General features: G+C 39.7%; 1 protein-coding gene and 2 long non-coding RNA genes across 4 annotated transcripts; 2 read left to right on the forward strand and 1 right to left on the reverse strand.

Moving 5' to 3' along the window:
- Positions 1 to 7,700: 7,700 nt before the first annotated feature.
- Positions 7,701 to 10,631, forward strand: LOC112281363 (uncharacterized). Of its 2 annotated transcripts, none has more exons than XR_002969591.3 (3): positions 7,701 to 8,246; positions 9,007 to 9,561; positions 9,693 to 10,631. It is a non-coding gene; the product is annotated as an uncharacterized LOC112281363 (long non-coding RNA). The 2 variants fall into 2 exon arrangements; XR_012218355.2 differs by lacking the exon at positions 7,701 to 8,246 and having other exon boundaries at positions 8,344 to 9,561; positions 9,693 to 10,305; positions 10,534 to 10,631.
- Positions 10,632 to 13,216: 2,585 nt separating this feature from the next.
- On the forward strand, positions 13,217 to 14,645 carry LOC149989937 (uncharacterized). Its single transcript, XR_016504995.1, has 3 exons — positions 13,217 to 13,335; positions 13,584 to 13,810; positions 14,082 to 14,645. It is a non-coding gene; the product is annotated as an uncharacterized LOC149989937 (long non-coding RNA).
- Positions 14,646 to 14,793: 148 nt separating this feature from the next.
- On the reverse strand, positions 14,794 to 19,606 carry LOC112285608 (uncharacterized). Its single transcript, XM_024526564.3, has 5 exons — positions 17,752 to 19,606; positions 16,872 to 17,371; positions 16,180 to 16,581; positions 15,693 to 15,904; positions 14,794 to 15,445 (listed from the first exon to the last, which is right to left on the reverse strand). Exons 1-5 carry the CDS (start codon positions 18,300 to 18,302, stop codon positions 15,269 to 15,271), a joined length of 1,842 nt encoding a protein of 613 aa, XP_024382332.1. The 5' UTR covers positions 18,303 to 19,606; the 3' UTR covers positions 14,794 to 15,268.
- Positions 19,607 to 20,051: the final 445 nt, after the last annotated feature.

Raw genomic sequence — 20,051 nt, forward strand, 5'->3', positions numbered from 1 at the left:
AACTCTCATAAACACTTTCAACTTCACTTCTAAGACTTCTCACAAGTTTGATGACCTTTCCAAATCTAAATTGTTACTCAAATATCTCTCTTATATTCACAAATCACCTCTCTATATCGAAAGAGGCCTTTTAAGGACAATCAGCAACTTTAGGACATGAAATTATAAAGTAAGGTCACCAAGGATCTATCTCAACAATAGCACAATGCAAAGTTTGTCTTTAGGTGATAAACCAACCAACAACACCAAAATTCTCTTAACAACAAGTAAAGAACAAACCAAGATCTAGATCTAGATCTGAATCTAAAAGTTAGGTACTTTTAATGCCTAACATCAGCAACAACAACTTAATCTACTCCACACTTACAAAATAAAATACTTCAAAGACTTTAAAAGACACTCAAGCAAATGTGAGTGGGTCCATAATCTATTGAAGTAAAAGAAGTCTAATGTCACGGCCATAATCATGTAAGTTAATAATTACATATAGAAATAGGTAGAAGTAAATAAAAGTAGATAAAAGTAAGTCAATTCTATAATATTTAATATAGAAGCTTCTTAGAAACTTCCTAGATGCTGCTTTGACTTCATAGGTGTCTTTAATTGACTTTTTGGATTAGAAACGTGGTCAACAAGTTGGCCATGTGCCACACATGTTGTTAGCTTGAAGATCAAGCTAACTATGTGGCCCACACATAGAAAAACTTGCCTTTTAAGTCAAGGCATGTGTCCTACAAAGTCAACACATATTAGAGGTCCTATAGAACGTCGCCATGTAGCCCCTAGTTAGATAGTATATATAGAGACAAGAGTGAAGGCTTCTTCACTCTTGTCAACTCCTTTCTTGCTTCTAGTCTAGGTTCAAGAGTCTTTAGTTTCTTGTCTTGTGGCAATAGCCATTCCAGTTTCCTTTTAATATACCTACTTGTTTATATTTTGACTTATTATATCGAGATAGCCTTTTTGTGTATATTTTCCCTCATCGAGTCTTTGTCCTTGACAGATTGACAAGAGTGCACTTACAATATGAGAGCTTTGTTTTTCTTGAGTAAGAGTGGATTATCCCTTTCTCTTGACAAGACATAAGCATATTAGAAGTTTGCGGATTACCCACTTCTAAACTGATATTGTTCTTAGTATCTTCTTTGTTATCAAGTCTTTCTTTTCTTTTGTCTTGAGCAGTATCAAACAAATTTTTCTTCTTAGTGTCATTATGGCAGAGCTTGTTGAAATGAAGAGTGCAATGGCACAAATGCAAGAGCAAATGAGGGAGTTAATGCTTGCGATGCATCAACTCAATTCACCAACACAGGAAAGAACAAGAATAGCAGAATGTGGGGATATAGAGATGATCGGAGCTGCTTCAACATCTACAACAAATCACGTTCCTTCTCCAATTGTACAACACCCTGTAAGCACTAGAGAACCAAGAATTGCCTTACCCGAGAAATTTGATGGTACGAGATCAAAGTTTCGAGGGTTCATCAATCAAGTACAATTGGCAATTGAACTTCAACCGCAAAGCTATCCAACTCCATGATCACAAGTCAGGTTTATTGGCACTCTACTTTCTGGTTCTGCATTATCGTGGTTTTCGTCTTTTCTTGAATAACGAAATCCAATATTGGACAATTTGAAAGCTTTTTTGGCGGAGTTTCGATCTATGTATGGTGAACACGATGCAACTCGTGTTGCAACAAATAAGATCCGAATTCTGCGACAAGGAAATCGCTCAGTAATAGTGTATGCTTCACAATTTTGACAACTTGCAATTGACATCAAGTGGGATGATGCTGCACTCATCAGTCAATTTCTTTATGGATTGCAATATGAAGTAAAGAAATTGATGCTCAACTTACCTGATCCTCAAACTTTGAGTCAAGCAATCGATTTTACGATAAAATGTGATAATCGACTTTTCGAATTTCGATCCGAGAATCATTCACGGGAACCTCAACGTTATTACTCAATGGCAACATCAACATCTTTGCCAAACGTACATTCGGAAGTAGAAGACATGCAAATTGACGCGGTATGTTTTAAACCCCTAACTGAGCAAGAAAAGATTCGTCGTCGTCAAGAAGGATTATGTTTATATTGCGGAGAATCTAAGCACAATACTCAACATTGTCCAAAGAAACGACGCAACTATAAAATGAGGGGTACGACGATCAAAGAAAACAACATGTCAGAAAACGGATTTGTCCAGCTACAATAGGGACCATGCAGCTGGAACCTTGTACAATTCCTAATGAAGGTCCTATCCTCTCCTCAGAACCCTCTCCTTGTTTTATAATAGACTTATATTTAGGACCTAAGAATTACAAAGCCTCTACTTTATTAGATTCGGGAGCCTCAGCATGTTTTTTAGATGAACAATTTGTTAAAAGTCGTAAAATACCTTTTATACAGAAACCTAAACCAGTACATGTAGAAGTCATAGATGGTCGTCCCTTGTCTTCTGGAGATGTCACTCATGAAACTCATCCTATAAAAGTAACAATAGACGGTCATGATAGCTACATAGCTTTTAACATAATTAAATCCCCGTCCAATCCAGTTATTTTAGGTTTATCCTGGCTAGAAAAATATAACCCTCAAATAGATTGGAATTCGCGTAAACTTGACTTTTTCCAGAGCGTTATTAATAGTTCTACCAACCAAGTAAAAAATTATAAGTCTAGTATAGTAAAATCCGTACTGATAGGTCCAAAAGCATTTATACATGCAGCAAAAGAAAGATCAACTTTTGCTATTTATGCTGCACCTATTTCTGAAAACGTAAAGACTTCAAGTGGCATTCCAAGTCAATATCAGGAGTATCAAGACGTTTTTGAGAAAAAGAATGCAGATATTCTTCCTGAGCATCGCCCATATGATTGTTCAATCGACCTCAAGGAACGAACTCAACCACCATTTGGACCAATTTACAATTTATCGCAAGATGAGATGGCTGAACTCAAGACATATATTGACGAGAATTTAGCGAAGAATTTCATACGCCATTCAAAATCTCCAGCAGGAGCTCCAATTCTATTCATAAAGAAAAAAGATGGATCTTTACGAATGAGTGTTGATTATCGAGGACTCAACAAGATCACAATCAAGAACAGGTATCCATTACCTTTGATATCAGGACTCCTTGACTAGTTAAATCAAGCTAAGATCTATACAAAAATAGATCTAAGAGGAGCATATAATCTAGTACGGATCAAAGAAAGAGATGAATGGAAGACTGCGTTTCGAACCAGGTATGGACATTTCGAATATAATGTCATGCCCTTTGGACTCACGAATGCACCAGCTGCTTTTCAACATCTCATGAATAATGTATTTCGTGAATTCTTAGACAATTTTGTCGTTTGCTATCTAGACGATATCCTGATCTATTCTAAGAACGTCAAAGAACATGAAATACATGTTCGTCAAGTATTACAAAAACTTAGAGATGCAGGATTGTACGCCAAGATGGAAAAGTGTGTATTTCACACTACTCAAGTTGACTTTTTAGGATACATCATTTCAAATGATGGTCTCATGATGGATTCTAAGAAAGTCCAAACAATCATGGATTGGAAGATTCCAAAGACTGTAAGAGATGTCTAATGTTTCTTGAGATTTGCCAATTACTATCGGATCTTCATCAAAGATTTCTCACGAGTTGCAGCTCCACTTACACGCTTGACTAGTAAAGATAAATTCCAATGGAATCAAGAAGCGGAAGCAGCATTTGAAGCCTTAAAGACATCGTTTGTCTCTACACCAGTCTTATATCGTGTTGACTTTTCCAAGGCATTTTTTATGGAAACAGATGCATCAGATTTTGCCTGGGTGTAGTTTTATCACAAATGGGATCAGATGACAAACTTCATCCGATAGCTTTTCATTCAAGAAAATTCTCAGCAGCCGAGATCAATTATGAGATCCACGATAAAGAACTTCTTGCGATCGTGGATTCCTTTCAAGAATGGCGTCATTATCTAGAAGGCGCTTCTAGTCCAATCACTGTATATACAGATCACAAGAACCTCAAGTATTTCATGTCAGCACACGTATTGAATCGTCGTCAAGCTCGTTGGAGTATGTCTTTGTCAAGATTCGAGTTCATTATCACTTATCGGCCAGGAAAACAATAAGGTTTGTCCAATGCATTGTCAAGACGTTCTTATTTTGCACCAAAAGAAGGAGATGCAGCTTTTGAGCAACAAAGAACGGTCCTCTTGAAACCGGAGTAATTTCATCTCCGAGCAATGAAATCAACATTGACTGTTGATTCAACTTTTCTCAAGCAAATCTAGTCCAATATGTCCTCAAACCCTCTTGTTCATGATATCGAGAATAATTCTTCCAAGTCTCATGATCCTTTTAAGTTCGAGTTCAAGAATAATCTATTATATTTTGAAGGACGCCTATATGTTCCAGAAGGAGAAGCACGTTTACGTGTTCTTCAAGCACGTCATGACTTTCCAGCAGCAGGGCACTTTGGATATAATAAGACTTTGGAACTCATATCAAGAGATTTTTGGTGGCCACAAATGTGGAAGTCAGTCAAAGACTTTGTACAATCATGTGATATTTGTTCAAGATCAAAAATTCCTTGTCATCGACCTTACGAACTTCTTCAGCCATTACCTATACCAAAACAACCATGGTCTTCTGTTTCTATGGATTTCATTACAGATCTTCCAAGCTCAAGATCTTATGATTTTATATTTGTGATAGTAGATCGTTTCACCAAGATGGCACATTTTGTGCCATGTACAAAATCTATCACAGGTAAAGAAACAGCTAAGCTTTTCATTGATAATATCTATCGCTATCATGGATTACCTAAAGATATCATATTGGATAGGGGAACTCAATTTGTGTCAAGATTTTGGAGGACCCTTTTCAAGATTTTAAAAGTGGACATAAAGCTATCTTCAGCTTTCCATCCTCAAACTGATGGACAAACAGAGCGCGTAAACCAAGTCTTGGAGCAATATTTAAGGTGTACTATCAACTACCAACAAGATGATTGGACAACCTTTCTGTCATTGACAGAGTTTGCTTATAATAATACGGTACATTCTTCCACGCAACAAACACCTTTCTTTGCCAATTAAGGCTATCATCCACGACTTGATACTTTTGATTTTTCAAAAGTTGATAATCCTGCAGCAGAAGATATGGAAAATCAGTTGTTAGAGTTACATGCAATAATGAAGACGCAATTGAAGGAAGCTCAAGAACGACAAAAGATAAACGCAAATCTATATCGTAAGGAGCAACCACAACTCAACGTGGGTGATAAGGTATGGCTACTTCGTCGCAATATCAAGCCTACTCGACCTTGTGACAAGTTGGACTATCGTAGGCTTGGCCCCTTTTCTGTTTCTGAACAGATCAACCCAGTTGCATATCGGTTACATCTACCGGAGTCAATGAAGATCCATCATGTATTCCACGTGTCTCTTCTTGAACCATATAAGATAGTGGATATACAAGGAAGAAGACAAATGCCACCGCCTCCTATAGAAGTAGATAATAATGAAGAATTTGAGGTGGAAGAGATATTAGACTCAAGGCGGCGCCGAAATAAGCTGGAATATCTTGTTCATTGGCACGGATATGATATTAGTGAAAGCACATGGGAGCCATCCAGGAATCTAGCAAATGTATCAACTAAAGTCAAAGTTTTTCATCAACGACATCCATCAAAACCAAGATGAAAATCTCTCTTATAAAAGAGACAAGATTGAGGCAAGATAACATTCAATTTCCTATCCTTGTTTGTAACTTCTTTGCATTTGTGATGCTAATTAGATGGAGAGCCAACAACCAGCAGATTCAACTCAAGAACCTTCGTTTGTTGACCTGCCGGACGAGACATTACGATTGTCACAACCTTCAAGACGACGCAATCGAGATGAAGATCTTCAAGAACGACATGTTCTTCTTCAAATAGATGGTGAGATACAACGCGTTTGGTATCACGATTTGGGAAGGGACTCCCAATGTTTGGTGATTTTGCTAGAGGTAGGAATAACTCCTGATGGTGTTCCAAATATTCTATTCGAAAGAAGTTACGAAGGCCTCAACAATGATCAAATAACTGGGTGGTCTTCCCGCCCTGGTATGGGACACTACCGATGGTTGAGAGGCCCTATCAATCATCTTCGAAGAGAACAGAGATCAGAGTATGTGGCGAATACAATTCGTCGCATCATAGATTTCCTCAACATATGATGACCGCTCCTCGTGGAACTCGTCTCTAGAAGGGGGGATAATGTCACGGCCATAATCATGTAAGCTAATAATTACATATAGAAATAGGTAGAAGTAAGTAAAAATAAATAAAAGTAAGTTAATTCTATAATATTTAATATAGAAGCTTCTTAGAAACTTCCTAGACGCTGCTTTGACTTCATAGGTGTCTTTAATTGACTTTTTGGATTAGAAACGTGGTCAACAAGTTGGCCATGTGCCACACATGTTGTTAGCTTGAAGATCAAGCTAACTATGTGGCCCACACATAGAAAAACTTGCCTTTTAAGTCAAGGCATGTGTCCTACAAAGTCAACACATATTAGAGGTCCTATAGAACGTCGCCATGTAGCCCCTAGTTAGATAGTATATATAGAGACAAGAGTGAAGGCTTCTTCACTCTTGTCAACTCCTTTCTTGCTTCTAGTCTAGGTTCAAGAGTCTTTAGTTTCTTGTCTTGTGGCAATAGCCATTCCAGTTTCCTTTTAATATACCTACTTGTTTATATTTTGACTTATTATATCGAGATAGCCTTTTGTGTATATTTTCCCTCATCGAGTCTTTGTCCTTGACATCTAAAGGCTACAAACACTTAGCATCAGCAAGGATTGTACTCTAAGAGAAAGTGTGGAGGAAGATAATTCTTACTTCCAACACTCTTTACTTATAGGTGGTGGTTTGCTCACCAACGAGGCAACTTCCATCCATTTGATATTACATCCATTTCTACCTCATCTTATTAAAGCCTCGGTAATACTACAATAACTTACTTTACCTCTTTGCTACCTTTTTACTATGAGCAACATACTATGCTTAAACTTTATGTGATTGTAACTAAGCAAGTACTTGCTGTTCTTCAACAGGAATTTCAGTCCGTAGTTGAAGTTTATACTCAACTAGAGCACATGAACTTGGTGAAGGTGACAAGCTTCGTGGACGCGAAGAATGAGCGCCTTCTTGTGACTGAGTATGTAACAAATGGAAACTTGAGGCAACATCTTGACGGTACAGCTTGGAGACATAGAACCTAGGTTGAATGTCTTTTTTTGATGTGCTTTTGAGGCCTTATTTCTCATCTACTACTGTAATTCTGTACTAAAAGTCTAGAGATATTCTCTCTTTCTCTGTTTTGATGCCAGCATGTATCAGATATAATTGCACATCAGTTAGGATACCAAATGATTGTTTTAGCCAGTAATGGAAATTACCTTCTTGTAACCAGCTTCACATGATGTACTTTGTTTCTTAAATGAATGCTGTTTCGACACAATGGTGTTTTCCCAAATGATATGCTCTTTTGATAATACTGTCGGAGTTTAGTTTCATTGCTCGATTCAATTTATGACGGGCGATGGGTGAGTTTTTGTGGGCATTCCTAATGGGATTATTCTGGACATGAGCACCCTCTTGAATATTGCCATCGATGTCGCTGAAGCTCTTACATACCTTCTCTATTTTTCTGGTAACTGTTATTTGACTTGGGATTTGAAAATGTGTATAAAGATATTTGACTCGGACTTCTCCCTTCTAGTATAGAGGAAATACCCACAGTGCAGCGGAGATACAAAGATGTTTAGTACTGGGGCATATGGTTGCACCGACAGTGTTTTCGCTACATATAGGATGAGGTTTGTGGGAAGTCGATACAGTCGATTCGGTTTCTTGTCAACAGTTGACTCATTCACAAGTTTTCTGCTATTTGATGTTTGCAGACAGGCCTATAATTCATAGAGGTGCGAAGTCTAGCAACATTTTACTCACTGATAGCTTTCGCGCTAAGGTTAACTATTCCGAAATTTCTCGATTCGGTCCCTGGCGAGAAGGTGCTACAATTGTTACTACGAGAATTATGGGGACCGTAGGGTATCTGGACCCAGAGTATTTTGCAACGTGTGAACTGAACGTGGAAATTGATGTATACTCTTTTGGGATATTGCTGCTCGAGCTTTTCAGAGGGAGGCGCCGTTTTGAGCTGGGATGAGCTACGCCTAGAGAGATGGGTAATTTTTCTTCCCTTTTGCACATTGTTGAATTTTTTGGATGGCAGATATTTTGAACTTCTCAATGTCATTCAGTGTGTCGTATACGTACTGACTCTGTTACGTGGTAGGTCTTGCATTTGCCACCCTGAAATTCAGAGTTGATCAGATATAAATATAATAAGCTCGATTAATGTAATAGTTCCTCAAGTGAAGCTTATTCACTTTAATTCGCAGAAAAACAAGCACCGTGGTATTTAGGAGAGTCCTTCCTTTATATTTATATATAAACATATATGTGTGTGTCTAGTTTTTGACCATCTCGGAACCTGTAGAATAGGTTACACCCTACCTGATCTAGAGTGCTGTTGGCCATACTACTTTTCCACCCGAAGCACGTTCCTTCCACAGTGTATGGTGCTTCTATTATAGTAAGAGCCTGATCCAGGTGAATATACGCCTGTTGTGTTTTCATTTCTTTAAGCGATTATTTTGGTCCTTCAGTATGTTGGTCTGCAGATTTAAATGCCCTTGGGCCCTTGTGCTCCCATCTCGTGTCCACTTTTAGATCCTGTTTATGCTCGCTTAACACAATAACCAACTCCCAGGTAAACGGTGTTAGAGTAAGGTTGGTCGCATGACTGGATCTAGACCTGGTTTGGATTATTCCATCAATGAACTTTTTAATGTCGTGATCACTTGCTGGTTTTTAGGTCAATCGATCTCTCTGAAACGTTTACGTTTTTTTTTTTTTTTTTTTTTTTTGTTTTTTCTCCTTCAGGCTTTCATAGAATATTTGGCGGGAAGGCTGAGGGATATTATTGATCCAAAGCTTCAGTTAACAGCTGCCCCTTAGTTGATTTTGGAGCGCGTATTTGAGCTTGCATTTTCATGTTTAGCACCTACGAAAGTTGATCGCCCTAACATAAGAGAGGCCAAGGAGATGTTATGGAGCATCAGAGAAGATATCAACTGAGTGTAGATCGACAACAGGAAGGTTTAGAGGCAGAGTCAGAATATGGTGTCTCTTAGAACAATGGCAGCCATACTCCCCGGGGGAGGTCGTCGCTATCATGGTACTCTCATGGAGATTCCGAGAGTATGAAGGCTCGGACAAGCAGGCGCCCAGAGGATAATCACAGAGGTTACTTGACCTGAGAAATATTTGAGAACCAACTGAATACAGGACTACGAGGATGAGGAGAGTCAGGTCAACAAAGAGGTCATGGGACATTGCGAGGATCCTCCTGGGGAATAGGGGGCGTTAAATGGTGGCTACGTTTCATCTTATATTCTCAATCGCTTCATATCCCCTGTCAGAGATATTCTGTGAACGGTACAGACTAGATACCTTGTTTTCTTTTTTCTTTTTTCTTTTTGTTTTGATTGGCACTGGCTGATTACTGTAATCCTAAAAGCAGGTCCATCGCTTACCTGTCGAATATTTTGTGTTATTGGAAACTTCAGAAAATCGTTTACGGCGACCACAGAAGGTCATGGCTCTCGGGGGCGACGGTTTGTGCCTCTGGGAGGGCTCAGACCCTTAACGCTTCATGAATTTGAAAATATCAACCTTGAGCTGTACATCTTTTGATCTCTTAAGTATCATGTTAACTAAATTGATTGTCATTGTTAACAAAGTAAGTCGGTCGCATCTATTGAAACTACTTTCTTTCCATGGTTGGAAGTTATGGTGCATTATAAGTTTTTTCCTGCTGTTGCAGGGTGACAGGGTGAGAATTCGTTGAAGGAGGTTCACCGTCAGGGTTCAGGCCAATTTTTCTTCTGATACTCTTGAGACTCAGATTCGTGCAGACGTTGGTAAGGAGTGAGCCTGTTCTGCTTGAAAAGACTGCCTCATTTTATTCGATGAGATTTGGCTGGAGTGTCGGCATTCAAAGCTGAGGTCCAGTCAGTTTGACAAGGTGACGGCATATCAGGAGTTACTGATATTGCTTTCAGATTCATGTACTGTAGGGTATCGAATAGTTTATGAGGAGCTCAAATTGACCAAAAGATGTTTCCAATGCTGTTTCATGTGCGTCTCTGAGGCCCGAGTTTGTGCACAGAAGCCGAAGTGGTAATATAGTTTTTCTCTTTTGTGCAATATACATCCCTAGTTATCTGAATTTCAACACATGCTCTTAAGCAACGTGGATCAATCAAAAATCGACCAGATATAGCTCCTTCAGCAGTTATGGTTTGAACGAATCTTAGAGATTTAGTTTGATCTTCGGGGTTTGCTAGTTTTGCTAAAGAAGCTTTGAAACGTTTCAACTTTTGACAAATGATTGTAATTTTTGAGCAGGGTGCGGATAACATTAGAAGATAATTGGTTATGGACGAAAATGTGTTTTTGAAATTATTTTAATTTTTATTTTCATCTCACATTTAATTCCACAATGGCATCATGAGCTGACCACATCTGAATGGCACCATTTTTCTCTGTTTACACGATTCACAATTCTTTTATTATTAAGTATGTACAGTGCTTCTTTGAACTTTTTCAAAAGACTTTGCAATCTCTTGAAACTCCTCAAAAGTTGAAACTCCTCAAAGCTTGTTGAAAGACTCTTTTGAGTAATGTTACATGTTCTTGCATGATGGCTTAGAAAAGAAATCAGATATCTACTTCAATACACAATAGTGAGAAGTTTTTTTGACTAACATCGATGAAATTTCATAACAATTTTGATTAAATAAAGCAATTACAAGTGGTCAGAAAGACCTGTTTGCTAAAAATTAATGATTTGTGGTTGAAAATTGTTTACGATAGATTAAAATAACATTTTAATATGTTGAGGAAAGTATTTTTTTTTTAACTAATTAGTTTGTGGGTGTGTTTTTTCTCTTCTTTTTTGGAATAAAAATCAATTGTAGTTTATTATTTTATTAAATTATTTGTAATAATCAAAAGATGAAACTATGATTTTAGAGTTTATAATAATATTAAAAGAATGATAAAATTGTAGACTTTATAGCCAACACATTCAACTTCAAAATACTTATTTTGAAGTTATCTTATTTTAACAACTAACATAATTCAATTAATTATTTATCTACCAAAAAGATTTCTTTTTTAATGAATGAAAAGAAAGAATTAATATTAAAGGTCTTTTGTACTTGATATGAATTCTCTTACAAAATATTAGGCTTTTAAATAATCTAATTATAGACAATATTTTTACTGGATTATCCAAAGAATATCTTCATCAAAAAATCTGAAATGGATCAAATTGGATCTTCATCAAAAAATGAAAACCATTCCTGATAATAGTTGTGTTGCAATTTCTTTCAATAAATAATATTATTTTGAAGTCATTTCCAAAGACCATGATATATAATCCATGCCCAGCTATGTTGCATTTTTAAAAATAGACCATTGCATTGAACATGCTGCCAAGGATCAAAAGCCAAAATAGTGATGCATAGTATATGTAATATAACCTTGAATTTAGTACATAAAATAATCCGGCAAGCAGTGCAATCAGATTCTAAATCGAAGTAAGCTCTGCATGTGCTATATAAAAAAATAAAAAGGCTTGCAAGCCACAGAGCAAATTTGAGTTCAAAGTTGGCAAAACAATAGACAATGTTGACTAAGTTACTTGTAAAAATTCAACTTCTACGCAAGTTTTTTGGAGGCTGACTCAGTTTAAATAATTGTTGTCTTGCTTGTTCGGTGTATTTTTAAAGGTATATAATTAGAGAAACTAATAAAAAATTCAGTAATATCTATGAAGAATTAACTACAACATTCTAAATATATATATATATATATATATATTTATATTTATGTACATATATATATGAAATATTTGATGAAGTGTTTAAGAGATTACCACAAACCTTTATTTTCATTGCTAAGAATGATTTCGAAATTTTAGAAACATTAATTTTAGATAATTCAGAAAAATATGTAATCATACAAAAATATGATTAATAATATAAAGTCATATTGCTAACATTTTATGTTCCAAAAAAATTGCTGCTAGTAAATTTTGTTTATCTTTTATTTAATGATAGAATTAAGAATGATTAAGTTTTAAAAGTTTTCTTTTTCAAAAGGATAAAGAGTATTTGATTTGATATAATATTAGTGAAAATAAATAAATTTTAAATAGATTCTTTAAAGTAATATTTTAACACAAAAATTAAATACTTAATACAATTCTAAGGGGGTCTTCATACCTATTAAACAAGGTGAGATGCCAAGTTATGGTAGCCATGAGTTGTTAATAAACAATGCATTTTCAATTTCATATTATTAAGCTTATTTTGTGTGACAGAAAAATTGTATTTATATATGTATATAGAAATAAAATTTTAAAAGAATAAATCCATAAAATAACCATTTAAATTTCTGAACAACAATATGACCATACTTTGTAAGATCATAAACATCTTTTTCCCAATAAAATAAAATTTGGAAATATTGTTGGGAAGAATTCTTAGAGAACATTCTGAAATTTCACTTTTTAAGAAAAGTAAGAATAGATTCAACTATGAATGTAGCATGATATTTTAACTTTTATACCTTGGTAGTACTTTATTATGTCGGAATTATCTTGCCGCAATTTGGCATTATCAACTTCATCTTCTTCATGTACTTTAAAAATTAAACTAGCTCTGTTAACTAATAATACATCTTATGTTCAATTTTTTTTTACTTTTGTTTTAGATTTAAAATTTAAAGAAAAAAAAAATGATATAGTCCAATACGAATTTCGTTTTGAGAAACAAATAAAAGTCATATTATTGAATATTTTCTCACACATAGATATATCACAAATCCCAACCGACCACGGTCTAGAGTGAAGGACCTATAATCGTGTAAGTAGCCTATAACCGTGCCAATAACCTAGTCTTCCCAGCACTGGAAAACGCAAACAAACAAACAGAAAAGAAATTTTTATTTTTAAAAATAACAATAATAATAAACACAATAGAAAATGAGTGGATAAATGAACGAGCTAATGCTCAAGCTTTCTCAGCAGTGCACTTGTTGCTGAAGAACTGGAACAATGGATCAGGACCCAGCTTCAAGATCACAGCCTTCAACTGTACAGTGTTACAGTGCCACTGCTTGGCTCTCGTGCTCTCTCCCCTCGTAATGCTGGCTAGACATTTCCTTTACTGTGACGCTTAATGAGAGTCTTGGTGTTGTATTCTGAAACGCTTCCTGGTTGTTGATTTGATGCACGCCTCCTCCTTGTCTGTTGTGTAGACCAGGCACTGTTAAGCTCATTTTTTGTCGTTGTGGATAGTCCCTCGGTGATTAATTGGGCGTTTAGGGTGGGAGCGGGAGAGGGTGGAGAAGCTGACAAAACTCCACTTACGGTGATGGTCTTGCAACAGTTATGACTGCTGACACCAATTGGAGCCGCGTTTAGGAACTGGAGCTAGTTTGTGCAGCCAGCATTGCGAGCGATCGGCTCCGACCGTTTGTCATTTACTGGGTGTTGACGTTTGTGGAAACACTAGCACCACAGTCGATTGGTTGGCAGTGTAAAGGCGTTAGGCTTCTGTGAGCTTGTTCAAGATGTTTGCAGCTCTCATTGAGCCTAATGAAAAGGGCCTCTGCGGTAAGCTGTTCCTCAGTGTGTCCATCAGGTTACATCGCCTTTTCACCTATCTTATTAAAGTTTGTGTTGTGAACCATTCAGTTCGTGGTCTTTGAGGTGCAGAGTACACCAAATGACAGTCTTGATCATAAAAATAATCGGCAGGCACATCCTTGTAACGTTCTCTGAGATCCAACAACGAGTAGGTTACGATATCCTGGCGTATTCTGTACACTCAAGCGTGTGTTGTGATACCCTCTGAATAGTCACAAGAACTTGGCTGGCTGTGCAGATTATGGGTATCGGTGTGTGAAGTTGCAAATTGGTTATTTCTACGTCCAAATAATTCCTTTTATTTCGAGGGATGGTTATTATCTTCACTGTTCGTGACATATTTAAGCAGGAGTGGAGTTCATCATACCTTGAAGGATTTCATCTGAAGCGTGAGGATCGTTCATGGTCAAAAGATGCATCTCAAAACGTTCCTCGCGGATGAAAATGAGGACACGAGGAATCTTTTCTCACTCTTCAAGTGAAAGGCTTTAATTTGAGTTTGCGACTTACATTGCCGTGAATAATGAGATTTGTGAGAAGCTCTCGGATTGACCTCGCACTTCAACTACATGTAAGAGTGGATGGAGAACGAGGAAACTGAGAATGATACCTGAGTGGAAAGAGCTTGTTACAAACTGAGGATTTTAAAATTAAACGAGAAGGCGGATGTTGGCTTTTCCGAAAATGAGGGAGCCCACCGGGGTCCCCCAGTGACCACTGTAGGTTCCATCCATAATTTTTGCGTCCTTACTTGGCGTAAACTAGTACCTAAATTTAGTAAACATACATTTTGTTTGGAGAAGTTGATGCATCATCCATGAAATTTGCACTTGAAACTTCAACTCCACCTACGTACACTAAACATGTGAAGACAAACTAAAAATACTCATAATTAATTGATTGTTGAGTGCATCTTCAAGCTACCATGCAAATCAATGGTATAGACCATATCCGCAGGAACAAAGATCACATAGAAGATAAATTAGTGTGCTGACGGGAAGCAACGTAACAGTATAGGCTTGCCAATTCGGTGATCTAAACCTAAGATTCTTGCACGATATCATCATCCTTCGACTTCATCTTACCAGAAAGCGCGTCTGTACAAGTATTCGTAACAATGTGCTAATAGAACACTGCGCCAATAACGCACCACAATCGTAGCACTGTGGTATGGGAATCAGCTTTACCTAACTCGGTCTCTACATTTCCTGGATCATCCGCGTAGGGTTTTCTCAACAGCAAAGTGCACTTCCGGATCATCCTTCAACACCGATCCCAATCATTGATGCACAATGAAGTGATGAATGTCATGGGGAATATCATGACAAAAAGACGACCTCCACGCCTTAGTTATCAGTTGCTCCAAGGTACAAAGGCAGCTGATCATAAAACCGTGAAATTTCCAAGCTTCTCAACTTGTTTCGTTCATACAACTGGATTGCTGGCATGCGTGGACGCAACCAAGTCTTCAACATAATCAGACAAAACTTGGTCATACAACTTTTTCAGCCGCTCCAGAGCCCTCTCCTTATCCCGCTCTGGCGCAATTTCTAGCTGGAAGTGAACTTCGATGAATCGCTGAAACCCACCTTCTGCATCAAACTGGAGCACACAAAGTTTCAGAGGGAAGTCAGCACAGCGAAAACATCCTTCTATACTTCACACCATTCACATTCCAAGAAATTGGCTCCTCATGAAGTCACTGAGGATCTTCCATCTAATGAGATCGAAAAGTAAGGCTTCCGGCTTTAAAGTAGATGAAAATTAACCAGTTCTACAGGAAAATACACTTTAGTTCCCACAACACCAAGACCTTCACAACACCCCGTATGTGCTGGAACAAAGCTACCTGAGCGCGCCCTCCTGCTTCAAAGGCTGCTTTTGCCAATCCACTAATGTCCACTTTGTGTCCAACCACCTGAGGCTTTCCTGTAGGCACGGGCTTTCCTTTCGCACGCAAATAATCGAATACCGTCTTCAAAGCGAACCGTTGATCCTCCATCACCATCATCTTCGAGGGAATCCGCTGCTCCTCACCACCAACATGCACTGCTCCTGTCACTTCATCAAAACTACGCCACATAATTTAGAGCATTACATACTGGTACTTGCTTTTCTACTGAAAACTGAGCCACCACCACTACAGCCGCCATCGTCATATTCAAATATAGTAAGACTCCACTTCAGCAAGGCAAAAATCATTCAACATAATGATCGCAGGTTTCTGCGCCTTTGTGGATTCAAAACAGGTATAAAACAGTTTGTTGAATGGCTTTCCAGGATTGGAAAAAGCTGTTGTCCCCGTCAACTTCAAGACAATCAGTTCAGAGTCTTACAAGGAAGCATCTGACCATGTTGGTCTTGGACTACTTCCACCATTCCTAGTTCACTATCCTGGTTCGCTGACCACCCAGGTTCGTATGCTTCCAGAAAAGCCTGCTTTGCTTTGTTAGGCAGGTCATGAGGGTGAACAAATGGAACACCCACAGGCCAATTCATCGCCTCTCGCAGGTGTCCACACGGACTCTGCGCTGCGTTCAGGTGCTGCTCCTCGCACTCCTTCAAGTTGCAGTATCGGATCTTCAGGCCCTTAGCGTCTGCAATCTCTTGAACTCGTTCCTTCAGTACACGCTGAGCTTCCAGCCGTAAACGTTTTGATGGAGCAAGTGGCTTCCCTCTAGACACTTGCTTCTTCCGCTTCATTGCTGCCTTCAATTGAGATGTAGCGGGAACAAAAACTGTCCACAAGTTTCACATAGATTTGCATCATCAGTACCGCGGAAGACAGAACTACATGCAGTAAGCGAGCAGCACCGACACATTGAAGCAACAGTGAGCAATCCCAAAGGATCACTACCACTGAGTTTGAATTGCAACAAGAAATGTACTAGTATTGTGCCTAAGACATAACCTTCATACAATACATAAAACACTTCCCTATGTTTTTGTGTCTGGTGAGAAACACCACTCTACTGTAACGAGTCACAACATTTCAGACAAACGAAGTCAAACAGATGCAGAATGGCACCTTCGACTGGAGCTGTAAATGAAAAGGTTGGAACACCAGGTCGAGCCAAAAGCTGATCCATGGTTTGAGTTCGTTGCATAAAATCATGGACAGCCACAGGATGCTGGAAAGGACTTCCTATAGCATGCCCTGCAGCAGTCATCGCCGAGCAATGCAAGATGGCAGTCGCACGGGGCATCAGTTTGAAAGCCACCGTGCAACGACCAAGATGTATTGAACCTTGTGCCTGACTAAGGTCCGCATTGTTGTCTGTTCGATGAAAAGACGGACTAAGGTACCCTCCAGTGGCTTGATACAGTGACGTTCCAGTGTACAAAATCATGTCCTGGGGACCCAAGTCTGCGTCTACAACAAACCACCGACCCTGTAGATCTCTTATCTGAAGGCCGGGCTTGTCAGACTTCATTAACGTCAGCAATCCTTTATCTGCGTCCTCTTCGTACAATTGAAGCGCCCCTTGCTCACTTGTCAATAAATTAGCTGGGTGGTGAGCTCCAGGCCTGCATATAATCAAAAGTTTCAATTCAATTCCACAAACCAAACGCCAGCCTTAATAACACAGTTTCACCAAACAATAGCACTCTGCTTTCATCGATAGCCAGAACATGACTAGACAGGAAGCAGGGAACCACGCCCCAATATGAGCTAAATGAAATCAGCATCCTACTTTGGAGGATAGTGTCTAGGTCAAGAACTAGACAGAAATGATAATTCACTGTATAACCACAGAAACAATTACATTTCCTTCAATAGTATGCATTCATCCCAGATTGCAGCTTAAGAGAGCGACGAAGAAACAAATCTTCTACACTGGGTTCCCAGCAGGACCGGCATCAGACCACATCAGATCCCCCTTGCTCCAATCACTAACTCTACATACCTGTTGTGACAGCAACTTGATAGCACTGAGGTAGCCATTTCCCCCGGCTTAAGAGGCATATTATCCAATAGATCTGTAAACGAAAAGCTCCGCATCTCCAGCGAGCAAGCAATAGCATCCAAGCAAACTCGGGTTGCATTTCCCAATATGGCAAATAGCTCAGGCAAGCCCGTAGGAGGCAGCTCGGTTACAACTGCCCCTTCCACATTCATCCTCCCAGGTCGGTAATCAAACACCTCGCGAAAATGTTGTGGTTCCGCATAATAACCAGCTGTACGATTCCAGTTCTGAGGGTCTTCCGCGCGAACGTTATCTGCACCAACCATCGGCTTCGAGTGGAAGAACATACGAACTGAATCCAATACACATCGCAGCAGCACGTCATCAGGCTGAGGGACTTGGATGATGGCCGCATTGAAGTTTCGGAGAGACTGGGACAAACTTGCCACAGCAATCTTATAATCCTGCGATGAAAGCCCATCGATAGCGACCAGATCCTTCAGCTTGATACGGGCTGGAGATGTAACGCCCGCTGCTGCCATGGCGCCCATGCAATCTCAAAGCGTTATCACCATAGGATACTTCAAGTTGCCCTCACCACACATGCTCATCGTGATGTGCACACTCGATCATAAACAAAATTCTCTCTTTTATACCGTTTTTTGTGGCAGATCTATTCGGTTACGGATATGAATTCTGTACTTTTCGGATGACTAAAGCAAGAATATACCGAAAAACTAAAACAAAAGAAAGTGAAATAAAAATTCCGCGAACACTTTTCGAGTGCCTCTACATCTTCTTCGAAAATCTAGCGCCCTTCTACAGAAACAGGAGGAGGAAACTTGAAGGTTTGAAAGAAGTACTACAGGGGTGGCTGCAAGGTAGAAAAGAAGACCCAACATGCACCGCAGGCTGAAAGGCAGAGCTGAAGTTGTCAAGATTGAAGAGAAGAAAGAGCGTATAGATAGTACCACTCGAATATCGTGACTTTGACACTCAAATACTTACTAGAATCTCCAGCACTAAGCTTTAACGATCACCCAGCACCCTGTCGTCTAGCCTGCACCGTGATGCTTCCACCACCCATCCCGAACTTGAATCGCTTGGCAAAGAAACCCACAAATCTCCTTGATCTTGGACAAAACAATACGTTCTCCGCAAAAAGCAACCAAGACGAATCTTGTCGCATTATTGCAACGCCCCTATGTGATGAGTACCCTTTGGCTTCCGAGCAGCCATCTAACGGAGCAACAATCTTGTTTCACTTCACTGCTCCCACTCCTCCAAAACCTTCAATTACGCAGACCTAAATAATTGTACTCTAATGATCACTTAAACCCACCAACCCCACTTACAAAGGAAATCATTTCACCACCACAACCAGACAAGTGTTCCTCTCCTTCCCTCGCTGCCACAGTAACACGTCCAACTCACACGCCCTTCAGTCTCTCTCGCTCTCCATCGCCCTCGGGAAGGGGGAAGGAAATAAAGAAACGACCGAACAGCCCGCGTGCGACCTGGAACCGCAATCGCCCGCAACACCCAAACACCCGAACGGCTGAATCAATTCCCTCACCCTCGCGGTCGCTGTCCGATTCCGATGGCCCCTGTCCGTGGCTCACAGGGGGGAGCAGGCCAGGGCAGAAACCGTGCCTTCCAAATCAGCACGCCTCTCGCGCATCCCTCTGCGCTGCCCGCTTCTCAAAATACAACCTTCCCAGCGCCGCCCTTTTTTCATACGAGGTGCGCTTTTTCCGACCCTCTTGCCAGATTCCTCTTCTGCCGCCAGTGCCCGCTCAAACTCCCAGAAATCCCGTCCCCCTCACTCACGCACGCACTCTCTCTCTCTCTCTCTCTCTCTCTCCCTCTCTCTCTCCAGTCCTCCGCCGCGGTATCGACCTCCACCCACACAACCCAACAAAATAAATAAATAAATAAATAAATAGATGAAAAAGCACAGTCTGTGCCATTAAATTCTTCGGGCCAGGGCTGGCAGCGATGGATATGGCGGGCAGGCCAGCTCCACGCCACCCAATCCGAAGTTGACCTCCTGGTCTCTCCGATGGGGATCATCGGACGACCACCAGCGTCGCACGCCGTACTGGGGATGAAGAAGAAGAAACCCAAAACCAAAGCCAGAGAGAGAGAGAGAGAGGCAGGGCGTGGAACGAAGGGAAGGGAAAGGGGAAAGGGAATGAGATCCACCGCAGCAGCAGGTGGTGCTGGGACTGGCATGTGCCGGCGTCACTCACTCTCTCTCGCTGTCACAACTTCCTCGTTTGAGGGGTGTGGTGTTGATG

This window comes from Physcomitrium patens, chromosome 1 (assembly GCF_059467195.1).
Source record: "Physcomitrium patens ecotype Gransden chromosome 1, ASM5946719v1, whole genome shotgun sequence".
Lineage (NCBI taxonomy): Eukaryota > Viridiplantae > Streptophyta > Bryopsida > Funariales > Funariaceae > Physcomitrium > Physcomitrium patens.

Excerpts from the sequence above, each read along its gene's own strand:
- LOC112285608 (XM_024526564.3), bottom strand. The coding sequence starts at position 18,302 with ATGGGCGCCATGGCAGCAGCGGGCGTTACATCTCCAGCCCGTATCAAG. Across the intron at positions 17,372-17,751 it reads TCAAGTTGCTGTCACAACAG|GCCTGGAGCTCACCACCCAG; the intron begins GTATGTAGAGTT and ends GATTATATGCAG. Across the intron at positions 16,582-16,871 it reads ATTTACAGCTCCAGTCGAAG|TTTTTGTTCCCGCTACATCT; the intron begins GTGCCATTCTGC and ends ACTTGTGGACAG.